At 37.5% G+C, this 19,132-nt stretch overlaps 1 protein-coding gene and 1 long non-coding RNA gene across 2 annotated transcripts in view; one reads left to right on the plus strand and one right to left on the minus strand.

The window, feature by feature from the left end:
- Positions 1 to 10,802, minus strand: part of DSG4 (desmoglein 4) — a 41,075-nt gene extending 30,273 nt beyond the window's left edge. Inside the window, 3 exon segments of the mRNA XM_073898539.1 lie at positions 5,342 to 5,513; positions 9,611 to 9,675; positions 10,677 to 10,802. Coding sequence (XP_073754640.1) covers positions 5,342 to 5,513; positions 9,611 to 9,675; positions 10,677 to 10,802 — 363 coding nt within the window.
- LOC141373745 (uncharacterized) overlaps positions 1 to 19,132 on the plus strand; it is a 147,157-nt gene that overhangs the window by 100,466 nt on the left and 27,559 nt on the right. The gene's annotated exons all lie outside the window — the stretch shown is intronic.

The raw sequence follows: 19,132 nt of genomic DNA on the forward strand, positions 1-19,132 counted from the left end.
CTGAGAGACTAGGGGAATAGAGAGATCAAGGGACCAGGGCTGTGGGTGCACAGCACATTCTGTCAGTGTCAGAATTCCCAGAAATGGCAGTGATTGTGGTGGTTGTGGTGCCTTGGTGAGGAAACTGACTTCAGAAAGGAGAGATTGGATAAGTAGGTGGAAAAGTGCCAAGAAAGGAAGCAGAATGAGTGGAGTGAGGTGATAAGAAGTTAGACAAAGAGGGAATATTTAATGATTTATGTGCATAGCAAGGTCAAGGTGAGTGGGAACTGAGGTCGTGGGATCTTAAAGCAAGCAGTCATTGCTAACTTTTGCTGGTGGCATAAGCCAAATTAGAGTCGAGGGACGAGTTACTGAAAAAGTGGAAATAGCAAGCATAGATTACATTTTCAAGTTAGGAAGTAAAAGAGATGTGGGAGGTAGGATGCAGTTTGAGGTGTTAATTAGATCAAGACGTATTTTTTATGTTGGGAAATCATGACCAAATATACAGTTTAAAGGGAGAGGAAAAGGGGTTTGTGGAGAAAGAGTGATAAGAGGAAAAGGGTAAAGGGAAGGGAGCAGGAGGAAGACATCAAGGAACAGTTACAATTGTGACTAAAAGAGGATAGGAATGGCTGGATCAAAACTGTGAGTAAAAGAGATTAGGTAATGAGGTAGACCATTTCTTCCTTTGAAATAGAAGAATAAAGAGAGAAAATAATTTTGAGGTATAACTGAAGAAAAATTATACCACCGTTTTGTGGAGTTGGAATGAGCAAGAACGGGGAGAGGTGAGCGAAAGTGACGGGAAGCCAACTAATGCCTCAAATCAGGAGCAGTAGTTCCACTTAGCATTCTTGAGTTAGGGAACACTTGAGCACCGAAATTCAGAAACAGAGGAAACCAACTATTAGTCCATAGTTGTTGAGTTTGAAGACTAGTTGAGATGAGGAAGCAAAAATATGATGTGCACCCCATCATTTTGTGCCTTTTCTAATAGAACTTGGCAGCCTGGGAGCAGGAAGAGAAGGAATGTGAGGGCTATCCTTTAGTTGGGGATTGTTACCAAGGCAGGTGGGAGATGCAGAGAGGTGATAAGGTACTACTGTGAACTCCAGTGAGTCAGGGAGCAGAGTGAAATCAGGGAGAGACTGGAGAGAGACTGACTGGGAAAGGATGCAGAGCAGATCTGCAGGTGTGAGGGGGGTGTAAGAGTGAGTGGGGCTATGGTGGGGATTTGGAATGGCACCTGAGTCCAGAAAGGGGAAAAACACAGATTAGAAATTTGGCAGTGGGGCATAGCGTTTCCTCTTAATTCACTTTCTCCCTAACATGTACTTTTATTAGACATCAACAAAAGATCTAGACCTGGAAAAAAACTTCAGTTTTTATTGATTCTTTTTAAGATTGTTTTTTTAATTGGTCGGAGAGAGAGAAGGAGGGCACAAACAGGGGGAGAGGCAGGCAGAGGGAGAAGCAGGCTCCCTGCTGAGCAAGGAGCCCGATGTGGGACTCGATCCCAGGACCCTGGGATCATGACCTGAGCTGAAGGCAGACGCTTAACTGACTGAGCCACCCAAGGGTCCCAAAAGTTCAGTATTTAATAGAAGCTGGTTTTATTTGATTGCAAAGGATGCTTTATTTCATAATAAATAATGCTTGTTGGGGCTTAGATATTTTTCTGTTAGAAAATTAGATGATTCTGGAAGGTATGAGGAAAAGTAAAAATCACACTAAATCCTACTACTTGGAGATTACCACTGTTACTATTTGGAAACAATTTTTCAGGCATTTTTTCTTCCTCTTCTTCCCCAAACACATACATACACAAGTTGTAATATTTTTTTTTAACCTAAAAGGAGTTATAATATGCCATTTGGTAATTTGGTTTTTGTACTCAATGGTTACTGTGGTAAAGTTCCACATCAGTGAATACATAGAGACATCATACATTGTGAAGTTTGCCTTATGTATCACTCTAACAGGTGTCTTCCATGCAGGTCTTTGGGTTATTAGGTAACAGAGAACTGACTAGTTAGTGCTACAGACTAAATCTGACATGAGACTGTCAGGCACTGTCCTCCAGTGGGAGGTTAATGTAATTGGAAGCACGGCCTTCCTTGATGGATGCCAGAAGGTTGGTGAGCTTGGTGCATGAGCCCACTGTTAAAGGTTCTTGTTCCTCATCTTCAGCTTCCCGCTAGTCTCTATTTTCTCCCTCTCCTGCACTGTCTTCTCTCTTTCTCACACATTGAATATCTCTCTAAATCTTCTTTCATTTCTTTCATCGGAATTTGGTAGATTTTCTCATGTACACCTTGTATATATTTTGTTAGATTTATATATAAAATTTTAATTTTGGAATATTTAAATGATACTGTGTTTTAAATTTCAAATTCCACTTGTTCATTGCTGGTGTATTGAAAAGCATTTGGCTTTTGTATATTAATCTTGTATCCTGCAATCTTGTTGTAATTGCTTATTAGTTCCAGGAGTTGTTTTGTCAATTCTTTTCAATTTTATACATAGACAATCATGTCATTGCATTTGTGTTGTGCTAATTTTAAAGGACGGTTGGAAAAGCTTTCTTGCTTGAACACCTTTTTTATTTTTAACTAATGAATTGTACCTCCATTGAAAACTATTGTACAAACAGGTTTATTGTGGAGTATAATGTATAGCTTTAATAGATGTTCCTTAGGAGTATCAAATCTTTTCTCATTAAGGTTCTTTCCTAACTGGTTATCCCCAATTCTCTTAAGATTGAAAAAGTTACCAAATACAAAGTCCTTATTTAAATCTGATATTATATATATATATATATATATATGGTAAAATATCTTAGGGGGCTACATCATGGATCTTTTGCAAGGGCCAAATAAAAATGATTTAATAGCTAAGGCAGGCTTTTTAAAGCATAAATTGGATTAAGTCACTCCCTTGCTTAAAACTCTCCAGGCAACTTCCCAGGGCCATTAGAATGAAATTTAGACCACCTTCATAGCAAAGAAGCTCTATCTGATTTGGCTCTGCCGATCTCTCAACTCTATCCCTTATCTCTGTCCCTGCTGCTCTCTGTTCTTCCAGGACCCAAGTGCTCCCTTGTCAGGTTACTGAGTCACTGCCTGGAAAGCTCAAACTTCAATTTTCAAAGCACTAGCTCAGTCCCCTTCTCAGTGAGACATCCCTGACTTCCCGACCTCCACGCTCAATCAGCATCCATGACCACCACTTTGTTAATGGTTGTCAAATCCATCATTGTTACATCTTCCTCTGTAGGAGTCTTCCTAGCATTTTTCAGTGCCCGATGTTATTTTGAAAAGCTATCCATTTACTTCTCTATTATCTGTACCTGTCCATTAATATATATGTTCCAAGAAAGTTGGGACTTTGGGGATCATGTTCTTACTCTCTCCCCTATCAGAATGTCCAGTGTCTAGGCATGCAGTAAATATTTGTTGTAGAAATGAATGGACAATCACTATAAAAATGATAAAGATACTAAGCCTTGCAAAAATTGAATGTGGTGTTATTAGAAAATGTAGAAGATATAAAAGGAAAAATATACACAGATACATAGATGTACGAAATAATCTACATAATTCTTTGAAAGAAATTGTTTTACAGTGGCTTTTGATATCCTTTTCTTTTGGTTCATGATATGCATGTGATCACTCACTATCCCTACTCTTGGTTAAGCATTGAACTTGGAGCAGCCTTGGAATGAGTGGGCTGCCTTCCACATCCACTCAGACATACTTCTACCTTGTGGAGAATTTTCTCTTTGCAAATTTAAATTTCTTAGACTTCTCATGTACCTTAAGTGGTAATTTTCTGAGATTTCTTTTCAACTTTTTACCTTATCTATAAAGCATTAATCTAATTATAGGTATGATGAACGCACATGAGAAAATAACTCTTTGATTAGCAGCATCGAAGGCATGACTAAACTCGTATATCATACATTTGTACCATAGGACTTTTAGTGTAACTGTGACTAAATTATGGTTTTGTACAAATGGATAGATGATAGATTAGAAAACCAGTTGGGTAGCAGTGAATTGAACTCTACTCCTTACATATACATTGGCACTGTGATAAAATAGCTAGAGGGGACTGCCTTCTACAGGGCCATATGATGGCTCTGTGGGATGATTAAAGTCTTAATAGACTTCATCTTTGTCACAAAACTCTGTTTAAGAAAAATGGAATATATAAACTTGGTTTGAAATCTAGAAGCTGGCTTTGTTTATAATCTGTATTTACTTTGTAAATAGTTGGGTGAGATGTAGCCCTTTCAGAAAAAGTGGGAGTTTAAAAAAGAGAAGACAAAATAATATTTGTAATTTAGTACTGTTCTTCCCCTGCCTCTTATCCAACTGCTTGGTCTTCATAAAATTAGTTCTACTATATATACAGACTTTAGATGAAAATATAACATCAATGATTATGGAGACTTATTGTGCTTCAAGTTGTGCAGTTATGGGAGGTATACATGGAGATATGTGTTGTAAGTGAAAGTCTTATTCTGATCTAAAACTAGGACAAAATAGGTATTTTATTTTTGCTGAGTGACTCTTTGGAATTTATTGGTAATAATGAATCTGCCAGAGGCATTTTAGTGTTAAAAAATATTTTAAGAAATAGAATACAGGTGTAAAATTTAAGAGAACAAAATTTTACTTGTATCTTCTTTCTTTATATTTCTAAAATAAATCTCTGGATTTCATATTCTTATAAGTGATCCTGCAGATAATTTTAAACACTAACATTGCCATGAAAAGAAACATTTTTATAGTATTTTGCATTCTTGAGAATGTTTAATAATATTTCATTTATCATTAAAAATGATTTTTAAAATGACCTATATGCTGACAATTCTATTGGGTCCTCTTTTAGTATTGTTGAAAATAAATAATTGAAAATCAGGGACGCCTGGGTGGCTCCGTTGGTTAAGCGACTGCCTTCGGCTCAGGTCATGATCCTGGAGTCCCAGGATCGAGTCCCGCCTCGGGCTCCCTGTGCAACGGGGAGTCGGCTTCTCCCTCTGGCCCTCTCCCCTCTCATGTGCTCTCTCTCTCATTCTCTCTCTCAAATAAATAAATAAAATCTTAAATAAAAAAATAAAATCATATGACTTGCAAGAGGACACTTCATGAGTTTTAGAGTCAATTTTTTCTCAATACTGACATAGATACTTCGAATTATCCCTTGGTTCAGTGCCCCCAGATACTTTCATAATCCATTGCAGTGCAACGTAATAATATTTGTTGAAAGGTGTGACTTTTTTTAAAGGGAGATTTGGGAGAGGACAACTAGCTTGATACCTCAAGTTCAGGTGCATGATCATAAGATTGACTTAAGGAAAGAATATATATATGAGAGCTGAAGATCTAGTAAATGATTCATTTAGATTATCTGTACGCTTGTACCCTCCGAAGTGATCATGTATGTCAGGGATATCGGTGCCCCAAATGAAGATTATTATTATAGCAGCAATTAAGTTGGTATCAAGTTTCTTAAGTCTGTGTCTAAGTCAAATAATTTATATTTCAAAGATATGTAGCCCTAAATTATAATTTAGCTTCATAAAAAGCAATGTGGTTTAGACACATTGGACGCAGAAGAATTGAGTCTGAGTCTTGACTTTGTTTACCAACTGCGTGATCTTGGATAAATTTCCTAGCCTCTCTCTGATTCAGGTTCTGATCTAAAAAAGAATAAAAAGTGTGAAAGTGATAGGCACAGTAAATGCTCAGTATATTTATAAAGAGGAAGAAGAGTGAAAGAAGAGTTTCCTTCTGTGCTTTAGAGGGTATGTTCACAGCACACCCTATCATATAAAAGTACTAGTCATTCATTTTTAAAGACTTGAAATTAGCTACATCAACCTGATTAGTCCTCAGTTTAAAGGGATAAAGGCAATGTTTTGAATTAATTTTATTTGCTCTTGTCCTCTCTACAGAATCCAACTCAGTTGAAGAGTAGCAACGATCCATGGTTGCCCTATGAGTCTGCGAGTATAAGGTGTAAATGTCTCTGACTTTTTTCTTTTTTTTTTTAGTTTGGGGAAGTTGCAATGTTAGATCCTAGGGTTCTTATCTAGGAGAACTTATGTTGTGCCTGACTGGGGTGGTACACTTCTGGTATTTCTGTTTTCTGCTCAGCTGGCTCTACTGATGAGAGGCCAAATAGCCATACTCTCCAAATCCTGTCCCTTTATGGGCAGGTGTTGCTGAACGAACTGTGGGTTTTATTCTCAAGCCCTATAAAATCATGAGCCCTGTCAGGAGGCTCCTCACTTTCCAGGAAATACCCGTGAATAGGTGTTTTGGAAGAAACATGAAATGACATCATCTTTCTAAATTGCATGTAGTAGCCTACCCGCATGAACCTCAATTAAACTGTGCAGAATAGTTATGGGTTCCTGGCTAATTGCAGAAATTCCTTGCCTATAAAAGTCACCTTTTTGGAGTCTATGTAGGTCACACATCAGGCTAAGGTGTGGTTTGACCTGAGAGCCTGGCTAAAAGACATCACACAGAATGGAGAGGGTTGAACCAGTTGCCATAATGGCAGAATACACGAAAAAGGGTGTTAGAGGCACGTGCAGGTGAGGGAGCAGAAATAACCCAGAGAGATGTTTGGTATGCTCGGTGTGCTGTGCTCTCTGTGGCCTAGTCTGATGAGAGGGTTTCCCATCTTCCTTTTTCCTTTGGATGTCTTTACCATAAATTGCATCAGTGGAAGTAACATGAAAAGGACTTTTTCTGGCAATATAAGAACTCCTCAGAAGCTAAAAGCTATGCGCCTGTGCTACTTACTCTCCAAGAAAGTGATGAAGACTAAGGCGGAGTATCTGCCCAGAAGGGGCTCCCACATTCAAAGAAGGGGGAAAGCAAAGACGTGTAAAAAGAGATTGGCATCCTATAGGCACTATCAAAGAAGCATGGATAGGATAGAGCATCCGCCCAGTTATGGAAAGGAGTCAATGCTGGAACAGTGGATAAAATTTTGGACATGTAGTATTGATAACTGTACCACTTATGGTACATTTATGAATTATTTATGCCCTGAAAATTTCTTTATTTGTAAAATGAGGATACTTCTCTTTATCCTTGAAGACTTCTTTTATGTGTGTGAAATGACTTTGTTAACTGTAAAGTGCTTTGTTAGTGTAAGACAGTAAAATGGGAATGCAGTGGCAGACCAAATCCCCAAGATCCAACTCCATGGTTGTCTCCATTTTAAACCTTCAAGCTCACTAGCCACATTAAAGTGGCCCTTTAGCATATAGGTGGGAAATATGGTGAAGTGACTTGGTAAGAAAGATAAATTAGAAATGAAACCCATTCATTATTTAAAAATTGTCACTGATAAAATATTATGGAACAAGTACTGTCCTTTGTGTGGAAGTTCCAACTGTAATGACGCACCCCATTCTAGGCAGAATAAAAGGATAGACAATATTCTGTAGTCTTCTAACTTTTGGCAAATTGCTGAAGTTTTCCTGGGCTTATTTTTCTTTGTCAGTACTTTCTCCTAGAGAGAATAGGATGATTTTTATATAAGATATTGGAATCTAAGTCCTTATGTGTGCTTCCTGCAATATTAGACTACACATGATTCTTTTACGTACTGTGATTTAAAGCAGTAGCTACTGAACAAGGCTGTTTTTCATTTTTGTGACTTACCTTTTTGAAGTCAGTTTGTGAAGTCACTTGCACACCTAGGACTAACTTATTAATAAGCAGTTCTCTCTTGAATAATACTTATAAAAATAATTGTGTAAAGCCATTGGTATCCTCACAGAGGTATGTTAGAGATGCCAAGTACAAGCCTAATTATACCACTTTTGTTTATAATTGAAGGTATATCGAGTAGTGGCATTTTAGTTTGTAAGCCGTGTAATTTTCCATGTAGAAAGGAAAGGTAAATACTTCTCATGCAGGTAATATCTGAAGGTTTCACTCCAATCACTCCTTCCACAAACTCTCTCATCAGAGGTGCTCCCTGTGCATGAAATATTCCAACAGTGCTCCCACTTGGGAAAGGGAAGGGAATGTCCTGGCAGCTCAAACAATAGTTTCATTACTTTGTAAGGAACTCCTGCCTGGATACTTAGGGACTAACAAGGAGTCAGAAGACTATGTAGTCAGGATTGAAGAGTTCTCTTAAAGAGAGAAATATCTTTGAAAAAGGGGAAACATCATAGAATCTCAAGAGCCATGAAATATTTTTAAAGCAGGATTTTTATCCTACAACTCTACAGGTAGATATTCTTGAGAAGACTATAGTAAAATTATGGGTCATGTTATGATGATAATACTAGATATCTCTTGGGCTATAACTTTTTTTTTTTTTTTAGTCCAACATGAAGTCTGCAGGAATCTGAAGGCAAAAATATAAATTTGCCAACTGGGATTAAAATATATATTATAATTCCTTAGGCACTTATATTTACAACAACAAAAATAATAGAGGTAGGATTTGCTTCCATGCAACCTTTGGTGTTACGTGTTGAAAGAAGGAGGAAAGCCTGTAAGTGAGAAAAGATATTGGAATGTAATAGGCAATATAAAAAGAAGCATGGAAAGGATACAACATTGGCCCAATTGGGACATCAATGTTTCTGTGACAAGCAGTACTAAAACCAGTCATTTAATGTTATCTAGGGCATTCTGGTTAGCACAAGTGAAAAACAAAATCAGATAAGGTGTTTTGTTGTTGTTGGTGGTGGTGTTCCCATAAGTCTGTACTCCTAGAGATTTGCCTGACAATAAAATAAAACAAATTTCTGTTCTATATGGCAGAATCACATGGTTTTATGTGAGAACTAAATTGGTAAGTGGCTCGGTTAGTTCTAAATATGTTTTTAAATTCTGATGTCTGTTTTCAATTTACAGTGAGATAATATTTGTATGCTTTGCCATCTACCTTCTTTACTTTCCAAGAAGGAGAAGACTTAGTTGAAATGTTTACATCTCATATGTAGCAGGAATGATCACCATATGTGCACAAAAATTCCTATCTGATAAGAACTACTTGGCTGGTTTTTCTTTTTTATAGTATCAACTTGATAAAATATAGGTCTCTCACAGCTAATAACTGTTCTGTCTTAAGTGATTCTTTCCTAGTGAAACTTACACAATCCACAGCATGACCTAAATCTTTAGATTCTTTGACTAAAGTTATGAGAATAATATTTGGGAGCCAGAGATGAACTTCTACTACCCGACTCTTCAGTATAGGTCATTAAAGGATCTCAGTTTCTGCACTGGCAGAAGCTTCATGACATCATGTCTAACAGTGTGTCCTGACACGGGGGACAATGAGGCCCTGAAAGCTTGGGTACTTGGACCAAAGTTATCCAGCCCCTCTGAGGGGAAGCTGTGAGTCACCCTTGAGGCTTCTGAGTCCCAGTTCAGTTTTGACTGTACCTGACCACCCCAACCCATTTTAAGCAAAACATGGTGAACGTCCTTAGGAGGAAGATGCCGAAGGGCTCATGTGATAAAATGAGACACCCTATTGTAGCTTAGAGTTTTGGGCACCATTTATAGATCATGTCAGTCAAAATCTTGTTTAAAGTACTCTTTGTGGTTGAGATATAGATGACACAAAGTACCCATCTCCATCTCTGAGAAGCTGCCCCACCCTCATTAGCATAAGCTGCTCTGATGCCCAGATAGCCTTTGATTTAGTTAATGAAAAAAGAGTTCATGTTCAAGAAATGAAAGACAAGTAGGTGTGCCTATTTTTCACAACATCCATAATATTATACTGATTTTTCCCTAACTAATTCCAATCTTGAGACATGCTAGAAGTTTCTACTTCCTAATTACAGAACTTATTATTTGATATATTAAAAGCTCTATTAGAAATCTATTAGAAAAGACCTTAAATCTATCACAATTACCAAGAAATGTAAAACACCAATACTGTAGTATCAGTGGGGAGTAGGGAGAAATTAAGCATCAGAAACATGAAAATTAGTAAGAATAATAAAGCAATACTACCAAAAAGAGATGCTGAGAATCTGAAATATAATACTCTTTCAAGATCAAGGAGAAGAAAAATTAACTCTTCAGTTAAATAATATTGTCATAAAACATGCCTGTGCAGAGAACAGGAGGCAAAATTTAGTGCTCAGAAGTAGCCTTTAAAATCTAGATGCATGCAATCAGTTTTCCTTATAAAAACAAAAGATTTATCTGAGTTTAAAATCATGGAGATAACACACAGAAGTATAACAAGAGGTCTACACTGATGATTCCCTTTTTTTGAAATACTTTTTTAAAAAGGATTTTATTTATTTGAGAGAGAGAGAGAGCGAGAGAGCGAGAGAGCTAGCATGAGTGGCAGGGTACAGAGAGAGAGGGAGAAGCAGATTCCACGCTGAGCAGGGAGCCCAATGCAGGGCTTGATCCCAGGACCCTGAGATCATGACCTGAGCCAAAGGCAGACGCTTAACTGACTGAGCCACCCAGGAGCCCCTATATGGATGATTCTTAATTTCTATTAAAAATTAAGTCAGAGTCTTTCCTTTTCCTTTAGTAACTTAACATAAATAAAAATGATCATTATAACAGAGCATTGCACTTCTTTTTGGAGTTTTTCAGTTTACAAATATTTTTCAAAAATGATCTTATTTAATAATCTGTCTCCCAAACTCAGAGAATGGAATGTTCTACCACTGTTCCCTTCCAAGCTTGGGCTGTGTGCCCTTTGGCAGCGTTAGGCTCCTGCACTGCTTTTGAAGCTCGTGGAAACTGTGAAGCCCAGAAGAATGGCACCTGCTGGGCCAACTGGATGGCCATGTGTTCCCATATCTCCCTAGCCTGGCTGTCCTTTGCCTTTTAGAACTGATGTACAGATGAGTCCCATATAATGCCAGTTGCCTGAATATGGTGGGAATCATTTTCCACGCTAATATCATAGCATCACTGTGGATATTCCTGGGCGACTGGGTGAGGCCAACAATAGGGTATTTGCCTTTATTTACTTTGAAAAAAAATATGTACAATTTCAATGATCCCCTCCTCTTATCATTCCCTTTAACTTTTCTTAACTGTGTTGACTGAATTGTTCTGAGCATCAATAGACTTATGTCTAATGTAATCTAACATAAGTTTAATTGATTTTTTTCAAAGATTACTTTATGAGAGAGAGAGAACATGAGTGGGGGGAGGGGCAGAGAGAGGGAGAGAATCTCAAGCACACTCCTTGCTGAGTGCAGAGCCCATCTCGGGGCTTGATCCCATGATCATGAGATCACCTGAGCTGAAATCAAGCGTAGGATGCTTAACTGACTAAGCCACCCAGGTACCCCTTAATTTTTAAAATAGATTTTTCTAATTGAAAATTGGTGAATTGACCAACCTGATTTTTGTTCTCTAGGGCCCTGGCATTAGGAGCTGCCTTACCTTTTTCAAGGATAGGACACGTGCTATGCATGATACCTATCTGGAAAGTACTTCATGCCTTGAGCACCCAAGGGTTGGAGGAAAGTAGTATAATATCCAAAATGCCATGTTTATTTTAAAGAAATATATCATCTAAATGGTTCTTTCCTGGACTGTAGGAATGCTTTAATAATGCCAGAAAGGGTTTGTCTTGGTGGCTTGGTTTTCCTCATTTCCTTTAGCCATTTCTGATAGGAAAAAATTCTCATATGACTTAAATATTTCATAGTTATTCACAGTGTAATTTTGACATAGCTACCATTCCTTCACCTTGAAACAAACTCACAGGGAAATAACGGTTTAAAAGAAATGGCATTGACCAACTTTACTTCCCTACACATATAGAATCCATTTGCACTGGGAATTTTGACAGCAATCTGTTTGGTTTAAGTATAAATAAAAGAAAATAGAAAAATAATTTTGTTTCTGACTATAAATTTTAGAATTGTTCTGGTATTTAATCTGAATTAGATTATGTCTGTGATGCCATTGAATTCTAATTAGCCAGATTCTCCCCCTGCTTTTCTATGGCATTTGGTCCCTCAAATATGGAGAGTCCTTTCAAGTCACCACTGGCTGAACTCACAGAACTCTCTTTACAGGAACAGGTTTAGAAAGGAATAAATCCCACGTAGAAAGTCTGAAAACCGACAGAGGAGATAAGGCTGCATTTCCTTTCCAGGCCTTTAAATTCTACTTACCATTAAAATGATCAAAAGGCAAATGTTCCTGAAAAGGAGCCAATCCATTCCTTCGAGTCTCTCTTGCACACGAATCCCAGTGAGATTTAATTTTAGTCCCAGTCCTCTGGGTTCTGAATTCGGCTCTGCAGCAAGATGTGCTTCAAGATGCCCTTTTAGGAGGGCATGGGTGATAACTCTGGTGCTGTCTGGGCAGAGGAATGAAGATGTTCTATAATGACTCTGTTTCCCCACCCCAAACTCTTGGGCTGGTCTGGAAGGCTGGCATTGTTTGAGCTCTGGGTAAGAACATAGACACACCTTGATTCTTATTGCAATGAAACCCTTTGTTGGACACCAAAGAAAAATCTTATAGAGTGAGGACAAGATTTACAGGGAAGATACCCAATGAATAATAAATTACTCACAACATGAAAAATAATTAAAATGTTAGGGCCTATCATCATGCTGAATAAAATTAGTAGGCTTCTTCTTCTGCCAACATTGTAAAAGCAAAATTATATATACTGACAACACACACACACAGGTCTACTACAGAACCAACTTCAAGGATGACACTTTGAGCAGAGGACACTGTGAAAGGGTATCAGGCCCAAAGGATGGTGTAGGGAGAGAGAGAGACTAATGAAACTCTCATCACTTAATTCAGGTGATTCCTGCTTCCCTCCTTAAGGAGTCTTATGGTCAAACTGCATTCCTCAACTTGAAAGATGTTCTGAAAAAAATAAGGTTAGGATAAAGAGATTCTGATTTCTCTAGTATGTTTGTTCCCACATTTTTGCACTTTCTTTCCTCAATATACAGTTGAACCTGTTATATATGGTATTAATTAACTAAACTGTTTTAAGGTAACTGCAAGACAGAGTTTGCTCATTCTTCGTGGCATTTCCACTGGTAAAAAAAAGTACATAACATGGGTGAGGAACACATTTGAATCCCTCATAAATATTTATTAAGAGGAAGCTGAAATTGAGAACCTGAGAATTTAGGGGGAAAAGACCAGAGCAGTGGCTGGATGTTCCTGAAAATCATTTCCCTTTTTTCATTTCTCTCTTACCCTTTGTTAGTGTGAGTTTAGAATAGGTATAGTTTCCCCATGAAAAAATTGGATGTTGGCAAGCATCATCAACAAACATAAAAAGAAAATGTAGTTAAATGTTCTTTAACTGTTAATACATGTTGGTTGGAGAATTTGATACAATTCTCTAACTGCTAGTACATGTTGGTTGGAGACTGCCTCTTGTCTTCACTACCCCATTGCGGCAATTAAGAAACAAGATGGGCTCTATCGCTGGTAGTGGAAAGTATTCTAAATAACACTTAGTCTTTGAGAATCTTAGTTTGGCATTTTGGGGAGCATAGGAGAGAGCAATAGAGGGCTGGCATAGTACCTTAAAATGAAGCTAAATGAATTATATGTTGAAAAGATTTATAAGAAAGAGAGCAGGAAATTATATTTAAACAATGGGAAAAGTGAATTGTTACAAAAAGCTGGTATTTGGATACATCTGCCCAAGCCAAATCTAATATTTGAAGATATCTACCTAATTAAAAAATATATAAGCTGACCTGATAAAGCATGTGTATGATATCAAGTTTTAAAGTACATCAGGTAGTCCTCCAGATATTTTTTTTTTTAAAGATTTTATTTATTTGACAGAGAGAGACACAGCGAGAGAGGGAACACAAGCAGGGGGAGTGGGAGAGGGAGAAGCAGGCTCCCCGCTGAGCAGGGAGCCCGATGCGGGGCTCGATCCCAGGACCCTGGGATCATGACCCGAGCTGAAGGCAGATGCTTAACGACTGAGCCACCCAGGTGCCCCAGTCCTCCAGATATTAATTTACTCTTTCGTTGTGTGTTAGATAAGTCCTTAAAACGAGTTATGGAAAGCTATGCTTGAGTAAATAAGCTTTTACAACTCTTTCACACACAACTGAGCTTTCATCCTTTGTTTTCATGAATTGTTCAGAGGTTTGAAATGTGACAATTTTATCTACCTTGGAAAAATTTTCTTTTATAGAAACGTTAGAACAGCATTAAATTAAATATTTTTACTCTTGAAATATAACCTCTATCAATAGTGCTAGTGAGCTTTGGGCTTTGGGGACACAGTGGCATTTTCTCTGTGTTTCTCTATATGAGAAATACAAAGGGCGTCGTTGTCTGAAATGATTTCCAAGAGACAGGGTGGTGTGGAGTGGTTCTTTCCATCCAGCCTACCAAAGACCTTTTCATTGGCTAAAGCTGTGTTGTGGCTTTGTTTTTCTATTTTTGCACAAAGCACTCAAATTATTTTGGAATAAAGAAGGAAGGACAATGAGAATTTGCGCTGTATCGGTTAGTAGGGAGAGTCCTTAGCTAACGGTGTGCATTTTTATCTCTAGAAATGCACCAGAAACAGCTATGGAGATGGTTTGTGTCTTGTGGAAATTCAGTGTGCAAGGCTGCTTCAGATTTGAATTATAGAAATATAAGAGGAGAATATAAAGTGTCTCAAATAAATGGAATTTTAGGCTTCAAAATAATAAATGGCTGACATCTTCTTTCTATGTGCCACCCAGTTGACCATGGCCTGTGTACATAAGATTTCCTTTGGTGTCTGTATCCAAAGGAAAATATGAAGGCATAGAAAAGAATGTGTAGCTTCAGTATTTTCAGTATGATGCTCTGGGCCATCAAGCAGAGATGAATCTGGGAGACCTTTTCATTGCAATGGGACTGACTGCACAACAGTGGAGAATGGGAGAAGCCAGTAAGGATCCTTTAGCAGATTTATGGTTATAAACAATGGGTCAGTCAAAGCTTAAGAAGGAACTAAAAGTTCAGGGAGAAGTCAGGGGCTGATATGATGGTTTTATTTTCACCACTACTTTATTTCCACCACTATATGTTGGCTCCGAGTCAACATATAATAGTGCATTACATTAACAGGCATCATGGGGCAAGTTGATTATTGTGTAGCCAGCTAAAGAAATTCATTTTTGTTTTATTTAATTGTTCAGTTCAATATTTAGTTAATATTGAATTAGAATAATTTAATTTGCTTAAGAGAATTAATGAAACAGATCTAGATCTCTCTGTGTTATTGTTTTTCACAAGGGGAAAAATTATACTCTTCCCTGACTGTGTCTGATGGAGGTATTTGCAAGGGTTTCCACCCTTTGTTTGTATCGTGATTGGTTGATTTCTCCTGAAATATAAAATTTTCTACTTACCCAACTTACTATTTATTCATAGGGTGAGTTTCAAAAAAAGGAAAAAAGGAAAGAAAAAGCAAACAATAGAACTAAGTACTAGATCTTTTAGGTGATTCCTCCAGATTTCCCCATTTGTAACTCCAGTACTCAGTGATCCAGAATTTGAATCTGGTGATTATGATTATAGACAGATTTAAAAAGTGCAGTAAGTGAGAAGTGGACACTGGATGCCCCATCACCTCATTTGTATTTACTCCTTGGGACAGTTGTGGAAGTGATCTCAGAGTAGAATCCTGAAAGGGTTTCAGTTCATGGCTAGTTACTAACTGAAATCCTTTTCTGGGCAAAACTTAGGTCATGATTCTGAGCTTAGGTAGATAAAGAGCAGCTACTTTTCTTTCTCTTATGGGGTACCAGCCATCATAAAAACAGAACATTAAAATATTAATGTTTAAAAATACCTTAGAGATGATCTAATCCAATTCTCCTCTCTTCCTTCTCTCCAATCCATGTTACAGGTATAACCCTGAGAGGCTGTACAGTTTATTAGTGCCAAAGTAGGGCAAGAATTCTACCTCCTGATTGTAGTCAATTTATATAAATACCAAACCACTATTCAGTGTTGGCTGGATATGTGAAAGCAAAATAAAAAAGAGTTGATGCCTAAATGCTATTATCTTTTACAAAAACTCTTTACAGAGTTTAGAGTTTACCAAATTATTAAGTTTAATAGCTGGCGCTGCAAGCAAATTCTAAAAGTAAGTTTGTCCTCTTATTAATGTTCAGTATCAAACCAGGAGCATCTCATTTGCTCATATGCAAGTGTACATAGAATTTCAGGGATGCTCTAGATATTTAAGCATTGTTCTGTGCTTCTGTAATATTGTCTTGTACTGGGACATTTTAAAGTAGTGGGACATTCTCATTCCATACCTCATGTCCATCTAAAAGAGTATTTTAACACTTATATAATTTTAAAAGTGATGCCGTCAAAGACAGGTAATGAATGCATGCTAGTACAAATTCTCTTTGAAAAAAAGAAATGTAATCTATTTAGGTCAAATATTGTGAACATGATGTTAAGGCAGCATTTACCATCAAGTTATCAGTGTAGGGTTACCGGTGGATATTATTTAAGTATCCTAGGGCGGCTCTATTTCTTGATAGCAGGTGTTAGAAGAAAGGAAATTTTAAACATATTTATTGTCCTAAACTATGTTTGTCAAATGCAGTAGGCAAGTAGGTTCTAGAGTTGACTCAAGCAAAAGGGTTTTCATTAGCACGGGCCTAGGGGGATGAACAAAAATGTAAACAAAGCTTGTCTTGGTTTTGACCTAGAGCCGTGCTGTGAATACACCTCTGACTGTCCACCTTGAGTTAATGGCACTAAAGGTAAACAACATGTCTCCTCGTTAAAGCCAATTTATGTAAGGCAACTGTGGTCCCTGCAAACCAGGTTATTTAGGAGGTGTTGGAAATCACAGAGATTAAATGTCGGTTTCCTAAAGAGTTATGTTAATACCATAAGGATGATGTCAATTTACACCCTAAAATCATACTTACACCCTGACAGAGGGGCCTTGTTGACTCTCTCTGTGACGTCATGTCCTTGGTGTGGGTTGTCTTCTCAGTCAGTGCAGAAAGACTAGTGTGGCTTCTCACTCTGTATTAATTAAAGTGTGCACTTACATGCTTATTACATACTTGCTGCATCCTTATCCCACAAAAATGTCATCTTTGTCTGTCCCCTGACTCCTGGTCATGATGTCAGTGGCTGCACCTTCTGCACTATGATAATTACTTAAGTGTCATGCAGGCTGCTTCAGTGGCTCTGGCAGTGACCCCCCTCTTTGGCAAAGTTGTATAGTGTATATAGTTTACCTTTTATGCTGTTAGTTATGCATCTAGCACACTCTGAAGTGGGATGTGCGCTTAGGCTGTCTAGGAAGAAATTCTGGAGTAGGAAGGTCAAAAGCTAAGCAGTGGTTTTTGAAACTATTTCTTGGACCACTTGTACCAAAAATCATATGGTCCGGTATATAGGAAATACAGTTTTCTTGGCCCCAGACTTACTGAATCAGAATGTCTGGACATGGGACCAAAATTATTTATTCTTAACATGCTCTTCACATAAATCTGGGGGTGCAGGCTGAAGTTTTAAGAACTACCGAGTCAGGGTAATTAAGCCTAGGTTGGCATAGGCAGAAACGGCAGCTGGTAAACATATTTTTCTACTATGATGAGATTAGCATCTCTCCATGGGGGGTTGGTATTGGCTATTTGTGTTTCTTTGAAAAGTTTACTTCCTTCACCCCCATCAGTGTTACTGATGCATTTACTATGGATTTGTAAATACTCGTCATATATAAGGGAAATCAACTTCTGTCAAACACGTTGAAACTATTTTTTGCTTTTTTTCTCTTTTGAGTTTGTTTTGATTTTTCTTTTTTTTTTCTGCATTTGAAAATGATTATGTTTTTATTTGGAATAGACTGTTATAAATAGTCCTACTGTCTATTAGCTTCCTGTTGCTGTGGTAATAAATTATCACAAACTTAGTGACTAAAAACAACAGAAATTCATTATCTTACTAGTATAAATGATGTATTTTCTTTAATTACAGTTTCTAACATTTATTTTCTTACATACAGGAATGCATTTGGGGCTCCTGGGTGGCTCAGTCAGTTAAGCGTCTGCCTTAGGCTCAGGTCATAATCTCAGGGTCCTGGGATCAAGCCCCGCGTTGAGCCCCACTCTGGGCTCAGTGGGTAGGTCTGCTTGTCCCTCTCCCTCTGCCCCTCCCTCCACTTGTGCTCTCTCTGTCCCTAACTCAAACAAATCAATAAATAAAATCTTAAAAAAAAAGAAATACAATTGATTTTGGCCTTTTGATTTTTATATCCAGCAATTTTGCTAAACTAAATTTCTCTCCCTTCCTTCCTTCCTTCACATATAGTTGACACACAACATTACATTAGTTTCAAATATAATACAGTGATTCAACAATCCTATATGTTGTGTTGTGCTCACCGCAAGTGTGGCTACCATCTGTCACCATACAATGCTATTACAATACCATTGACTATATTTCCTATGCTGTACATTTCATCCCCATGATTTATTCATTCCGTAACTGGAAGCCTGTACCTCCCACTCCCCTAAAACAGAATTTTCCATCCATGTTCATGTATGAAATTAACATATACTTTTCCTTTCTTACAGTGATCTTGTCGAACTTGTCAAAAAGTTATGCTAGCCTTATAAAATGAGTTGAGGATTGTGAGGTCTTATTCTCTTATGTAGAAGAGTTGTATAAGATTGAAATTATTTCTTTCTTGAGTGTTTGGCTCTTGAAAGTTTGGGTAAATTGTACTTTTTACTCTGAATTTGTCCACTTCATCTAAATCTGCAACAAGTTATTTATAATCTCCTCTTATTTCATTAATGTCTCTGGAATCTACAATCAGGTCCTATTTTAAAGAACTCTTGATATTTTTTATTTGTACATTCTCTTTTTGTTTTGATCAGCCTCACTAGGTATATAAATTTTACTAGATTTCTATTTGTTTGATAGTATATACCTGATGATTTTCATATCTGAAGTCTTTTTAGGTATTTTTCTGCTTTCCCTTGTTTCTACTGGTTTTTACTCATTAAATCTAGTTGGGATTGGTCTCTGAGTTACGTTGAACGTGCTGTTGTGTTCTCTCTCTCTTTGTGCCTCTCCATCCTGCCTCATACCCAAAGATCTCTATGGGGGAGGAAGCTTAGTGACAAAAAATAAAG

This window comes from Callorhinus ursinus, unplaced genomic scaffold (assembly GCF_003265705.2).
Source record: "Callorhinus ursinus isolate GAN/ISIS: 27379988/994484 unplaced genomic scaffold, GSC_fseal_2.0 scaffold11, whole genome shotgun sequence".
NCBI classification, from domain to species: Eukaryota; Metazoa; Chordata; class Mammalia; order Carnivora; family Otariidae; genus Callorhinus; species Callorhinus ursinus.